Source organism: Bombyx mori, chromosome 22 (assembly GCF_030269925.1).
Source record: "Bombyx mori chromosome 22, ASM3026992v2".
NCBI classification, from domain to species: domain Eukaryota; kingdom Metazoa; phylum Arthropoda; class Insecta; order Lepidoptera; family Bombycidae; genus Bombyx; species Bombyx mori.
Genome location: NC_085128.1, coordinates 16,875,769 through 16,894,976, shown reverse-complemented (window position 1 = coordinate 16,894,976; position 19,208 = coordinate 16,875,769). Strand labels below are relative to the sequence as shown.

The following is a 19,208-nucleotide window of genomic DNA, read 5'->3' as shown; positions in this document are numbered from 1 at the left end:
TTACAACGGCTGCCCCAGCCTTCAAACCGAAACACATTACTGCTTCACGGCAGAAATAGGCAGGGTGGTGGTGCCTACCCCGGCAACGACTCACAAGAGGTCTTACCACCACTAATAGACTTACTTGCTACCCGTTTGAAGGACGAACCCAAATATCCACAGAAGCTGCTTCTCCTTGTTACAGATTTATTGGTAGGATTAATCAGTGTTCTCCCAGACCTCATACAACGAGTTACCATAACGTGGCTGGCCGGATCTATAACATGTAAAATGATGAAATATCTGCAGGTGAGTATCATATTGCCACTTTCTGGACAGTTTTTTTGCCATCTTCATTAATACTCAATACCCATCAATACCCATCATCGTTACGCAAGTTTTATAATCTATATTGCCGGTAAAACCCATCAATACCCATCCTCGTTACGTAGGTTTTATAACCTATATTACCGGTGGTAGGGCGTATCGTAACCCGATATAACAAATAGGCATTACCATCCTTCCTTCTTCTGCTGCATAACACGCTCTGCTTTGGTAGATGGTATAACCAGTATAAAATTCTATTGAGGCTGTCATATCACGGTCATTTCTAAAAGTATTTGGTATTAACTTAGCGCCAAATCAGCCTTAAGCTCGTTCATCTATCTAAGCAATTGGAAATGAATAAAGAAAATATATATTTCGAGATCAAGGAATTTGTATGGCGACTTATTTTAAATTTTAGTACATTACGTTGGGATTTCTTCTCCAACTTCTTCACCAGCACATAATATGTCTCCGTTTGCACGAGCAGTTCCCTTATGCGCGTTATATTGTATTCGAACAACTCAAATATATATTAGCATCCGACCTGCTAGCTACCGAATTTACATTACTCCATAATTAACATATTCATCACTCCAAACAAATGTGTTGTACACAGACAACGTATGCCTTTAAGAATAAGGTCTAATTTATGGAATTTCTCATAAAAAAAAGATTTCGAGCACGAAATTAGTAAATTGTTCTCTGACGAGACACACGAGCGGAAATCGAATAAGTTTTTCGAGGCTTTTGAACTTAAACCTCTGTATTTGAGCAAGCGATCACAAAGATCACGATCACAATCATCAATTACAAGAACATGTAAGGCCCTCGGAACTTGTGTCTTTTTTTATTCTACCTATGCCTTGAGAGACTATTTCAGATTTACCCTAACATGTAGGTGAGCTCTCGTGGCTCAAACCGGGAGTGTCGTTAACACTGGCCTTCTACCTATGCTGATAGCCATGAGAGGCTGTTTCATAATTACCTACCCTAACGCGTAGGGGAGCTCTCGGGGCTCAAACCGGAAGTGTAGTTAACACTGACCCTAGCAAGAGCAGTGCTTCGCTGAATCTACCACCGGATCGGAAACACGACCCACTGATAAGATCCGGCGGGAAACTCACTGGGTTGCGTCTATGGGGGAACTTGTGTCGAAAATAGAACCATTCTATATAATTTCAAAATTTTGTTGTGTCTGCATTGTATGCATTTATGCCATAAGCTGTCATGCGTTCTAGTTTAAAACCGAAATTATCAAATAGTGCAGAGTTCGATCTCAAATCTCAAGATAAATCAGTCTATACTTTGTTGCATTTATGGATCCTGGCGACTATGTAACTACAGTAGGGTCCTCCTAACTTCAGCAATAAAATACGGATCACTGCGTAAAGTAATCACATAAGTAATAATGATTTTAGACTAGAAGACTTTTTTAGGAATTGATTTCTAAAGTAATCTTTTTTTTTTTTTTTTTTTTTTTATGATTGAAAGTTTACTGGTGGCCCGAAGGCCTTTCCAGTTTCACCAGGACAGGTGGGCGAGCAAAGGCTCAGCCAAGAGGGGTGGGATTTGCTAACAACTGCCCGAGCGCCTCCGAAGGAGACCTAACAACTCAAGAGCAATTGTTTCGCGAATGAATCTACTACCGGATCGGAATCGCGACCCGCTGAGAAGATCCGGCGAGAAACTCAGCGGGCTGATGCATGGGTTAGGTTGCACGTCGACCTCTTTGTCGAGTTCGACGAGTACGGTTACCGGGGTCCCTAAGCCTGCCCCTAGTATTAGAGCTGAAGGCATCTAATGCAAAGGTTATTGGATCTGATGGATCCGTAAGGACGTGTCTAGGGCGTCGACGGTGACTGGCTCCTGCATGATCAGGATTCGGGGAGTAGTCAGCGGCGGCAACGATAAGGCGATTATCATGACGCATAGCCTTATCGAAGTATCGTTCCGACGCTGACTTCATGTATTTCCGAATTGATTCGAGGCCCAGGTCGTCGTGTAGGTCAACGTTCCTCACGAACCACGGAGCCCCGACAGCTAACCTGCAAAAGCGGGATTGTAGGGATTGGAGGGTGTCTATGTGTTTGCGGGCCGCGTGAGCGAACACCACACTCGCGTAAGTCATGACGGGCCTTATGCAAGTTTTGTAAAGTGTCACCTTGTTCCGAAGGGACATTTTACTCCGCTTACAGATCATGGGGTAGAGTCTACCGAGAATAAACGCGGCACGGTCACGGACTGATTTCATATGCGGGCGGAATGTCATCGATGCATCCAGGGTAACGCCCAGGTACTTGACCTTCCTGGCCCAGGGTATGGTTTGTCTAAAGAGAGTAATCGGGGGTGTGAGATTCCTCCTCCTAATCCGGGAGGAAATCCGTGTGGAGCTTCCCCTCTGAAATAGCACCGCAGTACTTTTCGCTGGGTTGATGTCTATGCGCCATTTTCGGAACCACTGTCCTAGGGCTAGGGCTGCGCTCTGAAGCTTCTTCGCGATTAGGGACTTATTTCTACTAGAATAGTAAACAGTCGTGTCGTCGGCGAATAAAGCTAAATGGGTCGGCGGCGACCGGGGAATATCGTTGACGAATAAGCTAAATAGGAGGGGTGAGAGGACAGAGCCTTGCGGGACTCCAGCTGTGAGAGGTCGTGGGGAGGAGCGGGTTCCCTCGACTCGATATCGAAAAGAGCGGTTCGACAAGAAGTCCCGTATGATGAGCACGAGACTATCCGGCACGCCCATGTTGAATAGTTTGAAAATCAAACCATTGTGCCAGACTTTGTCGAACGCTTTTGCGACGTCGAAGAAGAGAGCTCCCGTGTATAACGGTTTTGGTCGATTAAGCCCCACAAGAATTTGCTCCGTGAGGCGGTGCACCTGTTGAACGCATGAGTGATTTGTACGGAATCCGAATTGTTCATCGATAAGAATGCCCTTGGATGAGACGAATTCTCTGAGGCGTTTGTAGAGCAGACGCTCATACAGTTTGCCTAGAGACATGAGGAGGCTAATCGGGCGGTAGCTCGTCGGATGATTTTTTGGTTTACCGGGTTTATGTATGCCGATAACGTCCGCTTCTTTCCACACCGCGGGAAAGATACAGTTCGCCATAGCGGCATTGAAAATAGATGCCAACATCACGATGAGTTGGACGGGTAGAAGTTTAATAACGCGGTTGGATATACCGTCGGAACCGGGAGCCTTGCGAGGACGTAGGTCTTTGATCAAGTCTTTAACTTCCATCGGGGTGACGGGTGGTAACGCATCAGAGGGTGGCAAGGAGGCTCTGCGTTCTACCTCACTGTCTACTAATTCTACATGAACAGGGTCCACGGATTGAGTGCTGGGCGTGCACTGGGTTTGCAATGTATCGGCCAGCAGCTCTGCTTTTTCGTCATCATCGAACGCCGCGAGTCGGCCTGAGGGGCCTACGAGGGGGGGCATAGTTACTACCGTATCCGATTTGAGAGTACGAGCTAAGCGGTAGTAAGACCTTTGGGAGGGCGCGAGTCCTTCTAAGAAATCAGACCATCTGGCATCTCGGACTTCGGCGATGCGAGACTTTACGTCGCGTTGTAGGGCACGCATTCGAATACGATTTTTCGCGGTAGGATACCTGTCGTAGGCGCGTATCGAGGCGTTCTTAGCTCTAAGGAGTTCCCTAATATCGTCGGACAATTTGAAGCGGTGAAGGAAGTCCTCCGCTACAACTTGTTTCGATGACCTATCTAATGTCGAGGTGATGTGTGACGTTAAGATGTCTATGGCTTCAGCGGTATCCTGAGGAGACGGGATAGAGTCCGGGTTAAACGGGAGCGATGGTGGATCAGATTCAGCCAGGCTGATGCCCAGCGTGTGCCAATCCACCACAGTCCTCGTGACGGGAACGGAATCGGGAGCGCGACCGAGCTTCATAACGACGGGACGGTGGTCTGAATCTAACTCTGAAACTACTTCGATCGAGTGTAAGCGCAGAGTTACGTTTTTTAATAACGCTATGTCGAGTATATCCGGGCGATGCGCGATATTTAGCGGGTAGTGAGTCGGGGTTAGCGGAGCGACGATATCGAAGGCGAGATCATCGACTAACGCGTCAAGCCGCCTGCCATTCGGGGTTGTGGTGTGTGAGTTCCACCTGATGTGTTTACAATTTAGGTCGCCCGCCAGAATGACAGAGCTCCCCATACCGAGCAGCGCCTCGATATCACTGCTTAGAACGATCTTATCCGGTGGAAGATAAACGGACGCGATAACGATCGGCGCGTGTCCCGTCAGTGAGATTCGGCACACTGATGCTTCGATATTAGCGAGCGCGGGAGGATCGAGCGGGACGCAATGCAGGGCTCTTCTATAGTAAATGACGGTACCACCACCACGGGCAGAGAGCCTGTCGTTCCTGACCATGTTATAGTTCGCGATTTTAGGGTCACGGCGCGCGGGCTTAAGTAGGGTCTCCTGCACTAAAAAGATATCAATTTGGTGGTCACGCAAAAAGTCAGAAACCTGATCACGTTGATTTGCGAGACCGTAAGCGTTAAAAAATCCTATCGTTACGGATAGGGGCTTTATTCTACTTATATACGCCATTGATTACCGGCGGAGTGAGGGGAGGACGTACGTATTTAATGACGCGTATACGTCGGCGTATTCCTGCACAACGGCGATAAAGTGTTGTGCAGTGGAGGCAGCGCGAATGGCGTCGCCCAAAGCGTTAACGCGCTCAAAGTTGATCGACTGAAAGAAGTCGATCGCTAAAGCGAGATTGTCGGACGCGGTCGGAGGGCAAGTCGCGGGAGAGGGACGAGTCGCGGGGGCGGGACGAATCGCGGAGGAGGGAGTTGTAGCCGTGTTCGTGTACGGCAGCGGTTTTGCCCAGGCCGAGACACTGGGCACCGCCGCCGGAACGAACGCTGGCTTAGCCTGCGACGCAGAGGGTGCCGAGGCTTTGATGTCTGGGCCGGAAGCTCGGAGGCAGTTTTGGCGGGCGACGCGGCGATTTATTTTAGGGGCTCGGGGGCAACCACGGTAATTCGCGGGGTGACCCTGTGTTCGACACAGGACGCAGCTAGGCGGTTCCGTCGCGGTTTTTTGGTCGCGAGCGCAGAGGGCCGTGGCGTGATCGCCCAAACACTTAACACATCGGGGGCGCGCGTGACAGTTACGGGAAGAGTGCCCGTACAATTGACAGTTATGGCACTGGCTAGGAGTGCCTTTTTTATGGGGGGCTTCGACAGCGATACCAGAGAGCCTACAGACGGTCTGTGTGTTAAAGATTTTCTTACCCTCGGGGGTAGGCTGGAGAGCGACTAGAACCATATTATATGGCTCCCTACCGCGACCGGTGTGCATACGGTGCACAGAATTCACTGGTAGGCCTTGTTCTAACAGGGCGGCTTTTACGAGCTCTACATCTAACTCTTTAGGGATTCCGCGTATTACAACGCGGAGTTCGCGCTCCTCCTGGAGCGTATACGTATGGAAACTTATACGCTCCTTACGGAGGTAAGAAGAGAGGGCCCTATGGTCGTCGGGTGTTTGAACCTTAATTTGAATGCCGTTCGCGAGGTTGCGGGCATTCGTGAAATTTATATTTTTGGCCTTAAGGGCCAGGCAAACTCGATCCCAAGCTGCCTTCTCCTGAAGGATAACCGGGGGAGGGGTCTGGGTTTTATTTTGTGCCACCGGACGCGGCGACGGAGTGGCACGGGCTGGGGGCGCAACGGGAGTCTGAGGGCGGGGGCGCGACGCGTTCACGGCTTTGCTAATTTTAGCGGCCGCGGGAGCTCGAGACTCCGCGGCACGCTTCTTACCCTTCTGTACCAGGGTGAATCCATCCGTCGATGAGGCGGGGGCGAGGTCGACCTCCATGTCCGAGTCAGAGTCGGAGCACGAGGAGGCGGGTGCAGGCGACCTACGAGCAAGTGTAGGTGTTTTAGAGGGCGCGACGGAGGCCGCGGATGATCGCTCAGCTGAAACGATGGTCACGGCGGACGACGCAGCAGCTTTTCTCGCCAGTATAGGCGACACGGGAGCGGCAGGCACGACAGAGGCTGCGGTGCTCAATGCAGAAGCTCTGCACGCAGGTACAGGCAACGCAGGAGCAGCGAGCGCGGCGGAGTCCTCGAGAGGGCTCGCAGTGTGATTGGCCTTGAAGGCCAAAAACTCCGAGGCGAGCTGTGGGTGGCGAAGTCGGAGGAATTCCGCGAATACAGCGTCCATGATCGCTGAGTACCCAGGTGGGGCGGCCCCGGGTCTTGAAAACACTCGCCTTGCGGCGAGGCCCCAACTTCTCGGACCTGAGCGGTTCTATTGAACACAGGTGGCAATGCGGCGCGATTACTACAGGACAAAGAAAAAGCACAACAAAACAGAAATTACGAAAAGAAACAAAACAAATAAATACTTGCAGGAAACCACTTTGTCGGCAGATGTACCACGAACACAGAAACAACAAAAGGAAACAAAACAAATAAAAACTTCCAGAAAGAGCACTTAGTCGGCAGATGTACCACAAACACAGGCCGCGCGAACAATGGCCGGGCTAACAAAAGCCGGGCGAACAAAGACCGGGCGATCGAGTGGACGATGAGCACGTCCGCACGTGACGGGTGCCTCTATCGGAATGTGTCTAAAGTAATCTAATTACATATCACTGCATACCAAATGCTTTCGATGTTCTGGTGTCATTTATTTTTCGATAAATTCAAATCTTTTTATTTACATTTTATTATTGCTTAGATGGGTGGACGAGCTCACAGCCCACCTGGTGTTAAGTGGTTACTGGAGCCCATAGACATCTACAATATAAATGCGCCACCCACCTTGAGATATAAGTTCTAAGGTCTCAGTATAGTTACAACGGCTACCCCACCCTTCAAACCGAAACGCATTGCCGCTTCACGGCAGAAATAGGCAGGGCGGTGGTACCTACCCGCGCGGACTCACAAGAGGTCCTACCACCTTAAAACGCTCCATGGACAATTGAATTATGCTCTGATGAATTTACCTTATTCACAGACAAACCAGTAAGAATTAACTTTATTAGTTCATATAATAATAGCTGAGAATAATAATAATAATAGCCATCCAGACAAAGAGCAAACAAATTTATTTATCACACGAATGTTTTTTCCCAATGTTAGAATCGAATCCACGACCATTAGCGCAACAGCTGGACCCGCTAACTACTGCACTACCGAGTCAATCGTTTTATTTCTCTAACAAATCAACAATTTCATCGCTCACTATTCTGGACATTAGTAATTGCTAAGAGTGCGTTCAAGCTTCTGTCTACTAAGGTTATCTATCATCAATCCGCTTCCGTAAGCCGCTACAACGAAATTCAATTCCATCCAGTTGAGGATACTACTGATTTGCCAACTATAAGTCCTGTAATACAAGATTCCTGATGATATGAACTGAAAAATTTGGTTTTTCGGTGTGATTGACAGTCAATCTGCGTAGCTTAAGTGGTGGTGAAAAGCTGATTGAATCAGTAACGTGAATAGGCTTCAACGGTAGCACAGCGTACAACTCAGCTTTCGATCTCATATCTCAAAGAAATGTGGCGTGTTGGATGGCGGCATTGAAGCAGCAACAGTAGGGTATACAGGCCCTGCAAATTAACACTAATCAACTGATGGACCTTCGGAACTATTTCATTTACCCTTGTTCATGAAAGGGTCTTTTTTTCTCAAGAAATATTATTAAAATTTCAACAGGGCGTGGTCACCTATTCCTCCACATACGTGCTGGTAGCGCTGAGCGTGGACCGATGTGACGCAATCACTCATCCCATGAACTTCACTGGAAGCTGTAAGTATTTTAGTTTTAGTGGTAGAAGACTAATCCCTAAGTCAAGAAATTATCTCCTATTTATTCTAACTAGAAAATCAATTTTATCTATTTTGCTTTTCCTCCAGATTCCCTTCTGCTTTATAGCGTCTATGGCTTGTGTTGCTAACATATATTGAAGTATTATTCATAGGTTGATATGTCACCAGCCAAACTGTGACTAAAAAAGCCGTTTGACTATTCTTCCATTTGGACGAAAGGGAGAATCCCATCCCAACCCATCTTCTTTGTAGCTTTTATAGCTCCTTTGGTTAATATACCTCTATTTTCGTTTTATTCAAATATATTAATAAGGCCTCAATCAAGCCGTGATTATACATTTTTACTTAAAAAATTTTTTATAAAGGATCTTATGAATGTCCTCCATGATGAATAAATAACATTATGTATAAAATTAAACTTGCAAAAATTTATAAGTTAATTTATACATTATTCTGGTAAGGTTTCTTCTACCAGAGGCTTACGACGCCTGCCTAATTCTGCCGCGAAGAATAATGCGTTATTCTTTAAAGAGTGGAACACCCATTATGCTTTAAGGCTTCGTCAAACAGAACGCGTAATGTAAACTGACGACGCGCTATGACGCCGAGCTGTATTGTACTACTATGGTATCATACCGTCAAACAAAGCCCCAGCGCTATAAGTACGCAACGCTCTGTCGCGGCGTTAGGACGCTTTGACGTCAGGCGTTGTAATTTTCTACAAATTTTATGTTAGCATCCGAGGTAATGTGTATTAAAATACTAGATAATGCCCGAAAAATTTATAGAAATTGTTAGAAAATACCCATGCTTATACAAAATGCCACGTCTGAATCACTCGACATCTTAATACTTTTAAATTTTCACACTGCTAGGCGAAAGGCACTATGATTTGACGAATGCGTTGCGTCAAGGAGCAGTGGATTCATCTAGTCAATTTGTGTGACATGAAAAGAGCGCGACGTTAAGTACGCGGCGCTAAGTACGCGTTCTGTTTGACGAAGGCTTTAAGCTTCAAGCTTCATCTGTGTCTAAGTGAGTGGCGGCATTTACTTTTGATATCCATAAGGCCTTGATCGCTGCCCCCGCTGCATTATCTAGAAATGACTCATAAAGAAAAGATAACTAACACATTTGAAGCAAATTACACAGGATTAATTTGTACTATCATCATATGATCTAGCTAAAATTTAATTCGAAAAACAAGTGCTTGTTATGATAGCCAATATAAATCGGTTCGTCAAACCCATTCAAAGTAACAAAGAGCCCTCCGCGCATCGCAGTCAAAATAATAAAACAAATTTACGATTTGTTATTTCCTTTTATTCATCGAATTTTAGCTGACTCCCCATGTTTTCGTGTTGATTTACGCCAATTTTACCGGCGACATGTGAACACCACTAGCCTAACGACGTAATGAATTAAACATATAAATTCTCATTATAACTTACGTCCTAAATGTATATATATATAATATATACTATGTATAATAGCATACAATACTATGCTATGAGCTCTTTGACTTCAACCGCTCTGAAACGTATTAATACAATGAAAAAATATGCAAAAAACATAATTTGTTTAACAACCGTTGGGGTAAACGCGTTCTTGAGTGGAGACCATGAGCTGGAAAACGCAGTGCAGGACGCCCTCAGGCTCGGTGGAGTGATGATCAGTGCAGGGTGGCGAGCAATTGGAGAGGCTTATGTCCAGCAGTGGACTGATATAGGCTGATGATGATGATGAATTTGTTTGATGCATGGTACTCTAAAATACATTATTTGATACAAATACTATGTTCGTAAATAATATATTGTAGTATTTTAGACTGCTTTAGGCTTAAGATAATTTTAAATCAGTGATTTTTGTTAAAAGATAAGCTTATCGAAACACAAGTCAATCATAATATTTTGGTTCCATCATAGTTTGTGTTTGTCCAGGGCGCCGCGCGAGAGCTCTCATACTGTGCGCGTGGCTTCTCAGCTTCTTCTTCTGCATACCGATGTTACTGCTATTCAACGAGGCTGATATAGAAGGTAAAGCTTTTTAAAAGTTCTCAATACCGTCTGTGCTCCATTGAAGCTAGGTACTCATTTACAACCAACGCATCAATCTACAAAAAGCGTACGCAAAGTAGCCAGATAATGCTACCACCCTTTTTTTTTACCACCCTGCCTACTTCTGCCACGAAGCAGTAATGCATTTCGGTTTGAAGGCAGTCGTTGTACTCTAAAAACGGAGACCTCAGAACTCATATCTCAAGGTAGGTGCCGGCATTTACCTACAACGTAAATGTCTGTGGGCTCCGGTAACCACTTTACATCAGGTGGGCCGTAAGCTCGTCTGGCTACAAGGACAATAAAAAGAAAAAGACATTGCATTGTGAATGCCACCTTGGGAATGAAGCCTAAATCACAATCGTTAGTATAACGGTAACGTCACTTTTCAAACCGGAACACATGAGTATTATAAGTATGGTTCAAACTGGTCCAAGATAACATGTACGTCCCAACACCAGTAAATCTTAACCAGATCTCAACGTTAAAGTTTAAGTTCGTTTTATTGTAAACCAATAAAGCGTCCTGTTAAATCTCCGAAGAAGTTATAAAAGGACCGTCTAGCTCGTAAAGAAGAGTTTTAGAAAACATTATAAAACACGAGCCACGACACCCACGCTGCTGTCTGGACTCAAAGAATTAATCTGAAATATGTCGTATGGATTATGTTTGGGAGATAAGGCTTCTAAATCTCGTTAATCTAAACAGGGGTGCTTTGTTAGTGACAGCAGGATGAATGATTCAATTCGCGAGTTGTGTTTTATTTATTTGGTGGGAAAATTTTATATTAATTGTTGGTAGTTTAAGAGGCTATATCAATTAAGCACGTTTTGGTAGATGAGCTTACGTGGCTCAACCTGAAAGGACTTGCCAACGCTAGCAAGAGCATGCTTCGCTGAGTCTACCACCGGATCGGAATCGCGACACACTGAGAAGATCCGGCGAGGAACTTCTTGAGTTGTGTCCATAGGATAGTTTGGACGTCGAACTCTTCGTCGTAATCTACAAATCCGACCAGGTCCTAAACGCATAGAGAGTGGATCAGGGTTTCCGATAGGCTATACACACTAAGCCGACGTTGGCTTTGCGTTGCCCCGTCCTCTGGGTCAGAGATATAATTCAAGGAGGCCATGGCAAGAGGGTTGTAAGTAGGTAATGACAGTTAAAAGACGACTGCTGTTTCGAAACATATTTTATAAAAAAAAAATTTCGTTCTTTTGACCGAACCTCCTACGAGGTATCCGCGTCTAGTGGTCACGCGGGGTATATGGGACAGATGTTTGCAGCAGACCGCGGGCCCAAGGATATTTTATTAATCATAACCTAAATAAGGTCATTAGATATTAATTTTATTGATATCGAATCCTCCTAAACATTGAGTACTTATTTTGTTAACGGCCCGAACACTTTAAGTAGCATTCGTATGATATTGTCACACTTACAATTGAGGCCGTCAGCGCAAAAGTGGCCTAAGCTTATGTGTTATGCGTAGTATGGACAAAAAAACAATACCGCAAAAATAATGTTGAGCTATCTGTTATCTATGGGTGAAACAATGGATAGGCCGGTTTTGCATCAAAATTTATTATATTTTAAATAAATTTCAATATATGTCATACTAGCGACCCGCCCTCGCTTCGCTTCGGAAACTGTAATTGATTATTGATTTCTCCACTATTCAATGGATGTTAACACATAAACCTTTCTCTTTAATCACTCTACCTATTAAAAAAAACCGCATCAAAATCCGTTGCGTAGTTTTAAAGATTTAAGCATACATAGGGACAAACAGATATAGGGACAGAGAAAGCGACTTTGTTTTATACTATGTAGTGATAAGCTTAAATATAAAAATATGTAGATTAGGCCACTTTTGCGCTGATGACTTCAATTGTCATGTTCAATGAGGAATCTAACTCTAAATTTCACAATAGGCATTCTCCAATGTTGGTCGAGTATTAGCAAGATTCAGTGGCGGATCTGGATGACGAGCGTCTTCGTCTCGTTGTTCGTGGCGCCAGCTTTGATCATATCAGCTTGCTACGGCGTCATCGTGGTGACTATACGACAGAAAAGTCACAGGGTGCTCGGCAGGCGAGCCACAACCACAAGACAGTGTAAGTACAGATGCCTTAGTCTCGTTTATAAGTTTTTAAGTCGTCATGGCCTAAAGGATAAGACGTCCGGTGCATTCGTCTTGGGCGATGCACCAGTGTTCGAATCCCAACGGGTACCAATTTTTCTAATGAAATACGTACTCAAAAAATGTTCACGATTGACTTCCACGGTGAAGGAATAATGTCGTGTAATAAAAATCAAACCCGCAAAATTATAATTTGCGTAATTACTGGTGGTTGGTCTTCTTGTAAGTCGCTTTAACGACCTTTTTAAGATAATTTCGCATAAATACAAGTCCCTGACAACAACATTCCGACCGGTCGGTTTGATTTGCCAAAAATACATGCTCGATGAAATATCTTGTTTTCTCTTATCCCCATTTTCAACTACTATATGTATAATATTTTTTTTATTACTTAGATGGGTGGACGAGCTCACAGCCCACCTGGTGTTAAGTGGTTACTGGAGCTCATAGACATCTATAACGTAAATGCGCCACCCACCTTGAGATATGAGTTCTAAGGTCTCAGTATAGTTACAACGGCTGCCTCGCCCTTCAGACCGAAACGCATTACTGCTTCACGGCTGAAATAGGCAGGGCGGTGGTACCTACCCGCGCGTACTCACAAGAGTTCTTACCACCAGTAGTTACGCAAATTATAATTTTGCGTGTTTCATTTTTATTACACGATAGCTCTAACTCTTTTTGCCTTTTTATATAGTTTAATTTGTTATTTTCAATTTATTTTGGACGAAAAATATTTATAGGAGGAATTCTAGTATAGTTTTAGCTAGTTTTATAAAGGTAGATCTACAGTATCCTATATATTATTTACTAACGCGTCTTAATCTAGCTAGATAAGAAAATTCAGTTTGACTTATGACATCCTTACACCGCGATCGCAACTCTAGTCACGTGTAACGTAATTTTTTCAGACTCTTAATAATTTCGGTTACCGCTGAATGATGTCCAAATTTTATTTGGTTCTAAAATGGGTTCTACGTTTGCTATTTTTTTTTTCTGCTAAAAAAAATGCTATGCAATAGCTTTACCGCGGCAGTTCCCGAGTGCTACACGTGCTTTTTTTCTATTTTTTTCTATTTTATTAGTGATACCCCAATTAACAGTAAATCTATCTCACTTTGTCGTAGTCTGGCAAATTGCCTTGCCACAAAATTACAGCATTACTCCAATTACTTTTTGTCGATACGCCAAAAATAAATGACTTACAAGAATTAGCTTGAAAAATATGTATAATAATGGGCATACGTCTTATCGATCAAAGCGGTTTCTTTCATGGATAACAAATGTACTGATAACAAATTACTTGGAAATTGGGATATTTGACTTCCAATATTGAAGTCAGTTACATAAAATAGCTTGCACTATATTTATCAAGTATAAAATGTATCTACGTACATTTATCAATTACTAGCTATACCCGTCCGCTTCGCTGGGCATTTAAAGTTAATATTATTATTTGTCACCCCCACGAAGATTCTCATCATTAGCGCCCCCGCAATTGGTGTAGGGAGTCCAATACTCATATAAATATTAGCCTATCCATTAAGTGCATGTATTTTCTACGTGGATACCAAGTTTCAAGTCGATCGGTTGCATGGTTCAGTAGTTATAACGGAACATCCGTAAAAACCACTGTAGACTTATATATTAGTATAGATATAGATTATACATACGTAGTATAACTGTACACAATTTAATAATAAAATATCTACAAAAATACGAAATAATTTTACATACATTGTTATGGTAAATATTCGCCAAGATAGATTTTTTTATTGCTTAGATGGGTGTACGAGCTCACAGCCCACCTGGTGTTAATTGGTTACTGGAGCCCATAGACATTTACAACGTAAATACGCCACCCACCTTGAGATATAAGTTCTAAGGTCTCAGTATAGTGACAACGGCTGCCCCACCCTTCAAACAAAAACGCATTACTGCTTCACGGCACCTACCTACCCGTGTAGACTCACAAGACGTCCTACCACCAGTAGTTTCAGTTTAGAAGTGAAAAAATTGGGTAAATGAAATTCTAGTACGGTAGCCCTATGAAATGAAAGGTAGGGTATAACGGTAGGGTTATGAAATATGAAGACGAAAGCATCGTTATGTTGCTAAATAAATTACTCCGAGACCGCTATCAACAGAATAACAATATAAACGTTCCGGGTAAATTGAATTATTATTAGAACTATGCTGGGCCCTGATGAAAGACCCTTGTATGTTATCTGTATATCAATGCGTACTGAAATAGTACGGAATTCAAAAATATCAAACAGAGCTTATTGGAATCCTTTTCGAACAGTATCGGGTCTAATGACCTGTTATCGGTACTCACAACGTCATAATAATAAACTTAGCTTATTAAACACGTACAACTAGCTGTTATCTATCGTCATTTATTATTGTCATACATATTGTCTTAATTACTATCTAATTTTCTACACGAGTGTTTATGGCATTTTAGGTTGGTTATGTGTGTAATTTGTTTCCTAAAGACATTCTTATCCACCTGATGATTGTCTGGAAGAGATCGCTCTTAGTGATAAAATCTCCCTTTATATTTTTTTAAATTAATGTTTTGAATTTTTAGTTCTTTTGTGTACAATAATGCATACTTTCTCTCTCTCTCTTGCTCTAATGTGTGTTATTTTCAGCTCATATTAAGACAGTAGTTTCGTTTTGTTGCAACTTAGAAAATAAGGTCATGGTCTGGATTAATTGTATTTCTTTAAAGTAATTTTGAAATGAGGGTCTAGCTCCACAAAGGCTTACTTCATCGGTGCCCCTGGTATTGGTGATCTCTCATGAGCGGCGAAACTGGGGAGCCTCCGGGCTACCACTAATCCCTCACTCATAAAAATGCGGCGATGACCACTCATCATCAGGAAGGCTAGAAATAATTTCCATTTGCGTTTAAAAATAATGTAATATGTAATGTAGCATGGCAAAACAAAGCCTCTTACTTAACTATGATAGGTAGCCCATGAAGCAAATGGGGTTTGGATGCGAGTTTTATGTAACATGATGTCCAGGTCATGTATCGCTGAAGTCCACTACTCCACCCATTTCGGTTTGAAGGGTGGGGCAGACGTTGTACTTTAAAACCTGAGACCTTAGAACTCGTGTCTCGAGGTGGGCGGCGCCATTTACGTCGTATATGTCTATGGGCCCCGGTTGCCACTTAACACCAAGTGGGCCGTGAGCTCGTTCAACTATCAAAGCCATAAAAAAAAAGATGTGTGGTGTCGTGGGACACCGGATAGGAACGAAGTTCCTTATTATAAAAATATTAATTTTAAGTTCTATTCGAGGTATAAAGAAAATAAAACTGGAGGCTTCGCAACAACCCGCGGTCATTCGGTAACGTGCGAACTTATTGTGGTATACTTCATTCACGGTTGTTTGCATAAGAGTTAGTGTATTGCGCAAACGAACGCTCTGAGATCGTGGTCAATGAATGATAAAAAAAATATGTTCTTTTTTGTACGTTACATATTACAAAGTTAAGTCGTACACTGTGTGCATTACTAATAAAAATCTTACGTTACGGACGTTTTTTCCAGGTTAGGGTACCCCTCCGCATCGTCCCATAAGGAGCTTCATTCCAAAAAATTGTTAATAGACTTGATAAATTCTAGTAAATACGCCTTAATCTTAACTAAAACCTACTAGCATTTACCACTGCATAATCCAAGGGTCGAATAGCAGAGGTTAATACGTATAAAATTACAATATTTCAGTAATGGCAAGCCCAGAAGTCGTTACGCTCTCTCGTTTGAATTAATGAGTGTTGCCCCATTTTAAAGGCATTTCCTAGTCCTTTAATACCCTAACAAATAATTATCTTTTCGTACAGCGTGTAAATTACGTGTTAAGTTATCTTTGCATGTTTTTTGTTAACATTATTTTCGCGAGATCGATTCAGTGGTGAAGATATTCTTAGTTGTCGTTTGATAATATGATGTGGCTTTCGTAGCTCATAAAATATTTTAATATATTATTGTAATATAAAAATTAATCATATAAGATTAAGATATTATTAGACCTAAAAAACAATCTTTCCAGAATAATCTTGCAAATACTTAGGGTTTAATCTTCGCTGGTTTTATATAACACTTCATTAGGATTTTCGAACATTTTATAGTCGCTGTGATCCTCAAAAGTACTACTAAATAAATATAGCTTAAAAACTTCACGTACATATAATAGCAAACAGAAATCTATATATATATATATATATATAAATGAATTGCCGTTCGTTAGTCTCGCTAAAACGCGAGAACGGCTGGACCGGTTTGGCTAATTTTGGTCTTGAATTATTCGTGGAAGTCCAGAAAAGGCTTAAAACAGAAATATGAAAATACTCGAAATTAAATAAAAATAACAATTTTGTTTTTCCTTTAATGGTCGGACGGATTTCTTTTTTTTGTTTTAAGTTTATTTTATACAAAAGTTTAGGTCTTTTATTTGTCGATTGAGGCACTACGAAGTCTGCCGGGTCAGCTAGTAAAAAATAAATTAATCATCTATTTATCTTGTAATCCTGGTCAAGATATTAAATAAAAGACAAATTATTGCATTGTTATAAATTTTTGTTATTCACTATATTGACCGATCAGCAATGATTATGTTAATTGTATTGTTAACGGCTTCTTCGGTCATTTCTTTTCGTGCTGCACTATCATCATTATTAACAGCATGTTGTATTTTTTTAACACGTTAACAGTCCCTATACAAGCGTTCCGAAACACGCCATATGTCCAAGTGTGATTATATATTTTTTGGTCATTATTCGATGTCCACTTATCGACTGATGCGTTAAAAGTAACAAAATATGGTCGTTGACCCCGGATATACCCGTGTACAGAGGGCGGTACACGGACTTATGAATTAAATTACCGTGTACCCTTAACGTGTACCACAGACTCATGAGTGTTGCAGTAGACGTATGTATGGTTCGTTTATTATCATGTCGAGGGTTCACTTCCGCGGCAGACTACTTTTCCGTCAATACATACCCTCGAACACATAAATATAATATGAAGATCTATAAGCTATGGTCTGCAGAAGGTTACACTTGGGGATACCAAATTTACAATGGTCAAAGTGTGCAAGTATTTGGTTTGGATACCTCCGGAAGTATAGTAGTAACATTGGCAGAAGGTTTACTTGATGAAGGTTGCTGCATGATAACTGACAGAATTTATGCTTTCTCGCAAAACAGACCTCTGTGGCACAGTCAATAAAAAGAGAAGAGGTTTACCGAAAAAGAGAAGGAGAGAAAAGCTGAGCATTGTAGGACCACATTATACTATTGTAAAAAACTTACAGCACGAACTTGCACACCAACCCCGTGAAATACGCTTTTTCAGCACGGGAAGAACACCGCAATCATATGCAATTTCATCAAGACCATTATAACCATCAGGATTACCAGGGCCATCATCAGGAAGATCGCTTTCTTTTAGTTCAAGTACGCAGCTGAGAAACACAGATTTTTTGGAGTTTTTTGGGCAAGAAAGAATCTCGATTCGTCCGAAGACGATGCGTGGGATGCTGCCAAAATCTTTTTGATGAAGGTCGACTTGCTCCATATGCACGGGCCAAAGCCAAAAGGGTATCAACGCAATGTAAAATTTGCAAAAAAGCATATTGCGTCATTTGTTTTTCTAAGCTTTTAGTTCACTAATTAAAATTTGTATCTTTTTACTAAGTTTTTTTATGTCGTGTTGCTATAGAGAAATCAAGAATTTAAAAAAAATATGACATGTTTTCGACTTTTTTCATTTATTAGATCCTTGGCCATAAGTCCACAAAGAAAACACTATCTAATTTGACAAGTCCGTGGTTCTAGGGCCTGTAGAGAAACACATCGGCTCGTGTACAAATTGTCAAATTTGTCATTAAAATTAAAATTAAAATTCAATTAATTTTAATCAAATTTCGAGTTAATCTGACGTTTTGAAGGGTGCCAAAATCATGTTCAAAGATTCCGTTACATACTAACATACATATGTCTGAAGCAAATAAAAGCGTATTAAAAAAAGAAACGTGTGGCACTCGGAAGCTGCCGCGGTAAAGCTAATGCATAGCATTTTTTATCAACTTATGCAAGTATAATTAGACAATAATAATTTAATATTAAAACAATAATAAAACAAGACCACGCTATATTAAACATTAATAAAAGCAAAACCTTAACTGTCCCCTTCACACTCATAAGCTAGACCGCGCGAGAGAGAGATGGGCAGACTTTTCATGATGCGCATGCAGTGTGACGTTACGCCACGCGCTTATTCATAAACACTACACAAGCGCAACGTGTGAATGTGTTGAACGCGAGCTACATGGTAGGCGGAGTGAGGGGTGTAAGGTTTTTTTCGTTACGGAATTTCATGATTCCGCCGCGCTCAAGGCCCGCGATAAAAGCTATGCAATAGCTTAAAAGGTTTAGTCGTGTGTTGAATTGAACAAATCTCCGACACGGTTTTTCGTTGCAGATAGCGACGATTTGGACAGCAGGCGAGCGAGTAGCCGCGGCATCATCCCGAAGGCGAAAATCAAAACTGTCAAAATGACATTTGTCATAGTCTTCGGTGAGTACGACGCTTAAGCAAGTTCTTTTTACTACAAACATAAACTAGGATGTGCTCTGGAAAACGAAAGATAAATTCATGTGGTGACGTAACGTTGGCGAAACGTATACTCAAGTATCATCAGCTCTCCGACTCGTTTTTGTTTTTGGTACATAACGATTCCGATAAACCCAATGTAAAGCCTTCGTCAAACAGAACGCGTAATTAGCGCGCGTCAGAGCGCTAAACTGACGCCGCACTATGACGCCGAGATGTGTTGTACTA

General features: G+C 42.3%; 1 protein-coding gene across 1 annotated transcript in view; it reads left to right on the top strand.

Moving 5' to 3' along the window:
• Positions 1-19,208, top strand: part of NGR-A30 (neuropeptide receptor A30) — a 71,463-nt gene that overhangs the window by 38,726 nt on the left and 13,529 nt on the right. The window contains 5 exon segments of the mRNA NM_001134274.2: positions 185-288; positions 8,032-8,125; positions 10,086-10,181; positions 12,137-12,319; positions 18,849-18,944. Coding sequence (NP_001127746.1) covers positions 185-288; positions 8,032-8,125; positions 10,086-10,181; positions 12,137-12,319; positions 18,849-18,944 — 573 coding nt within the window.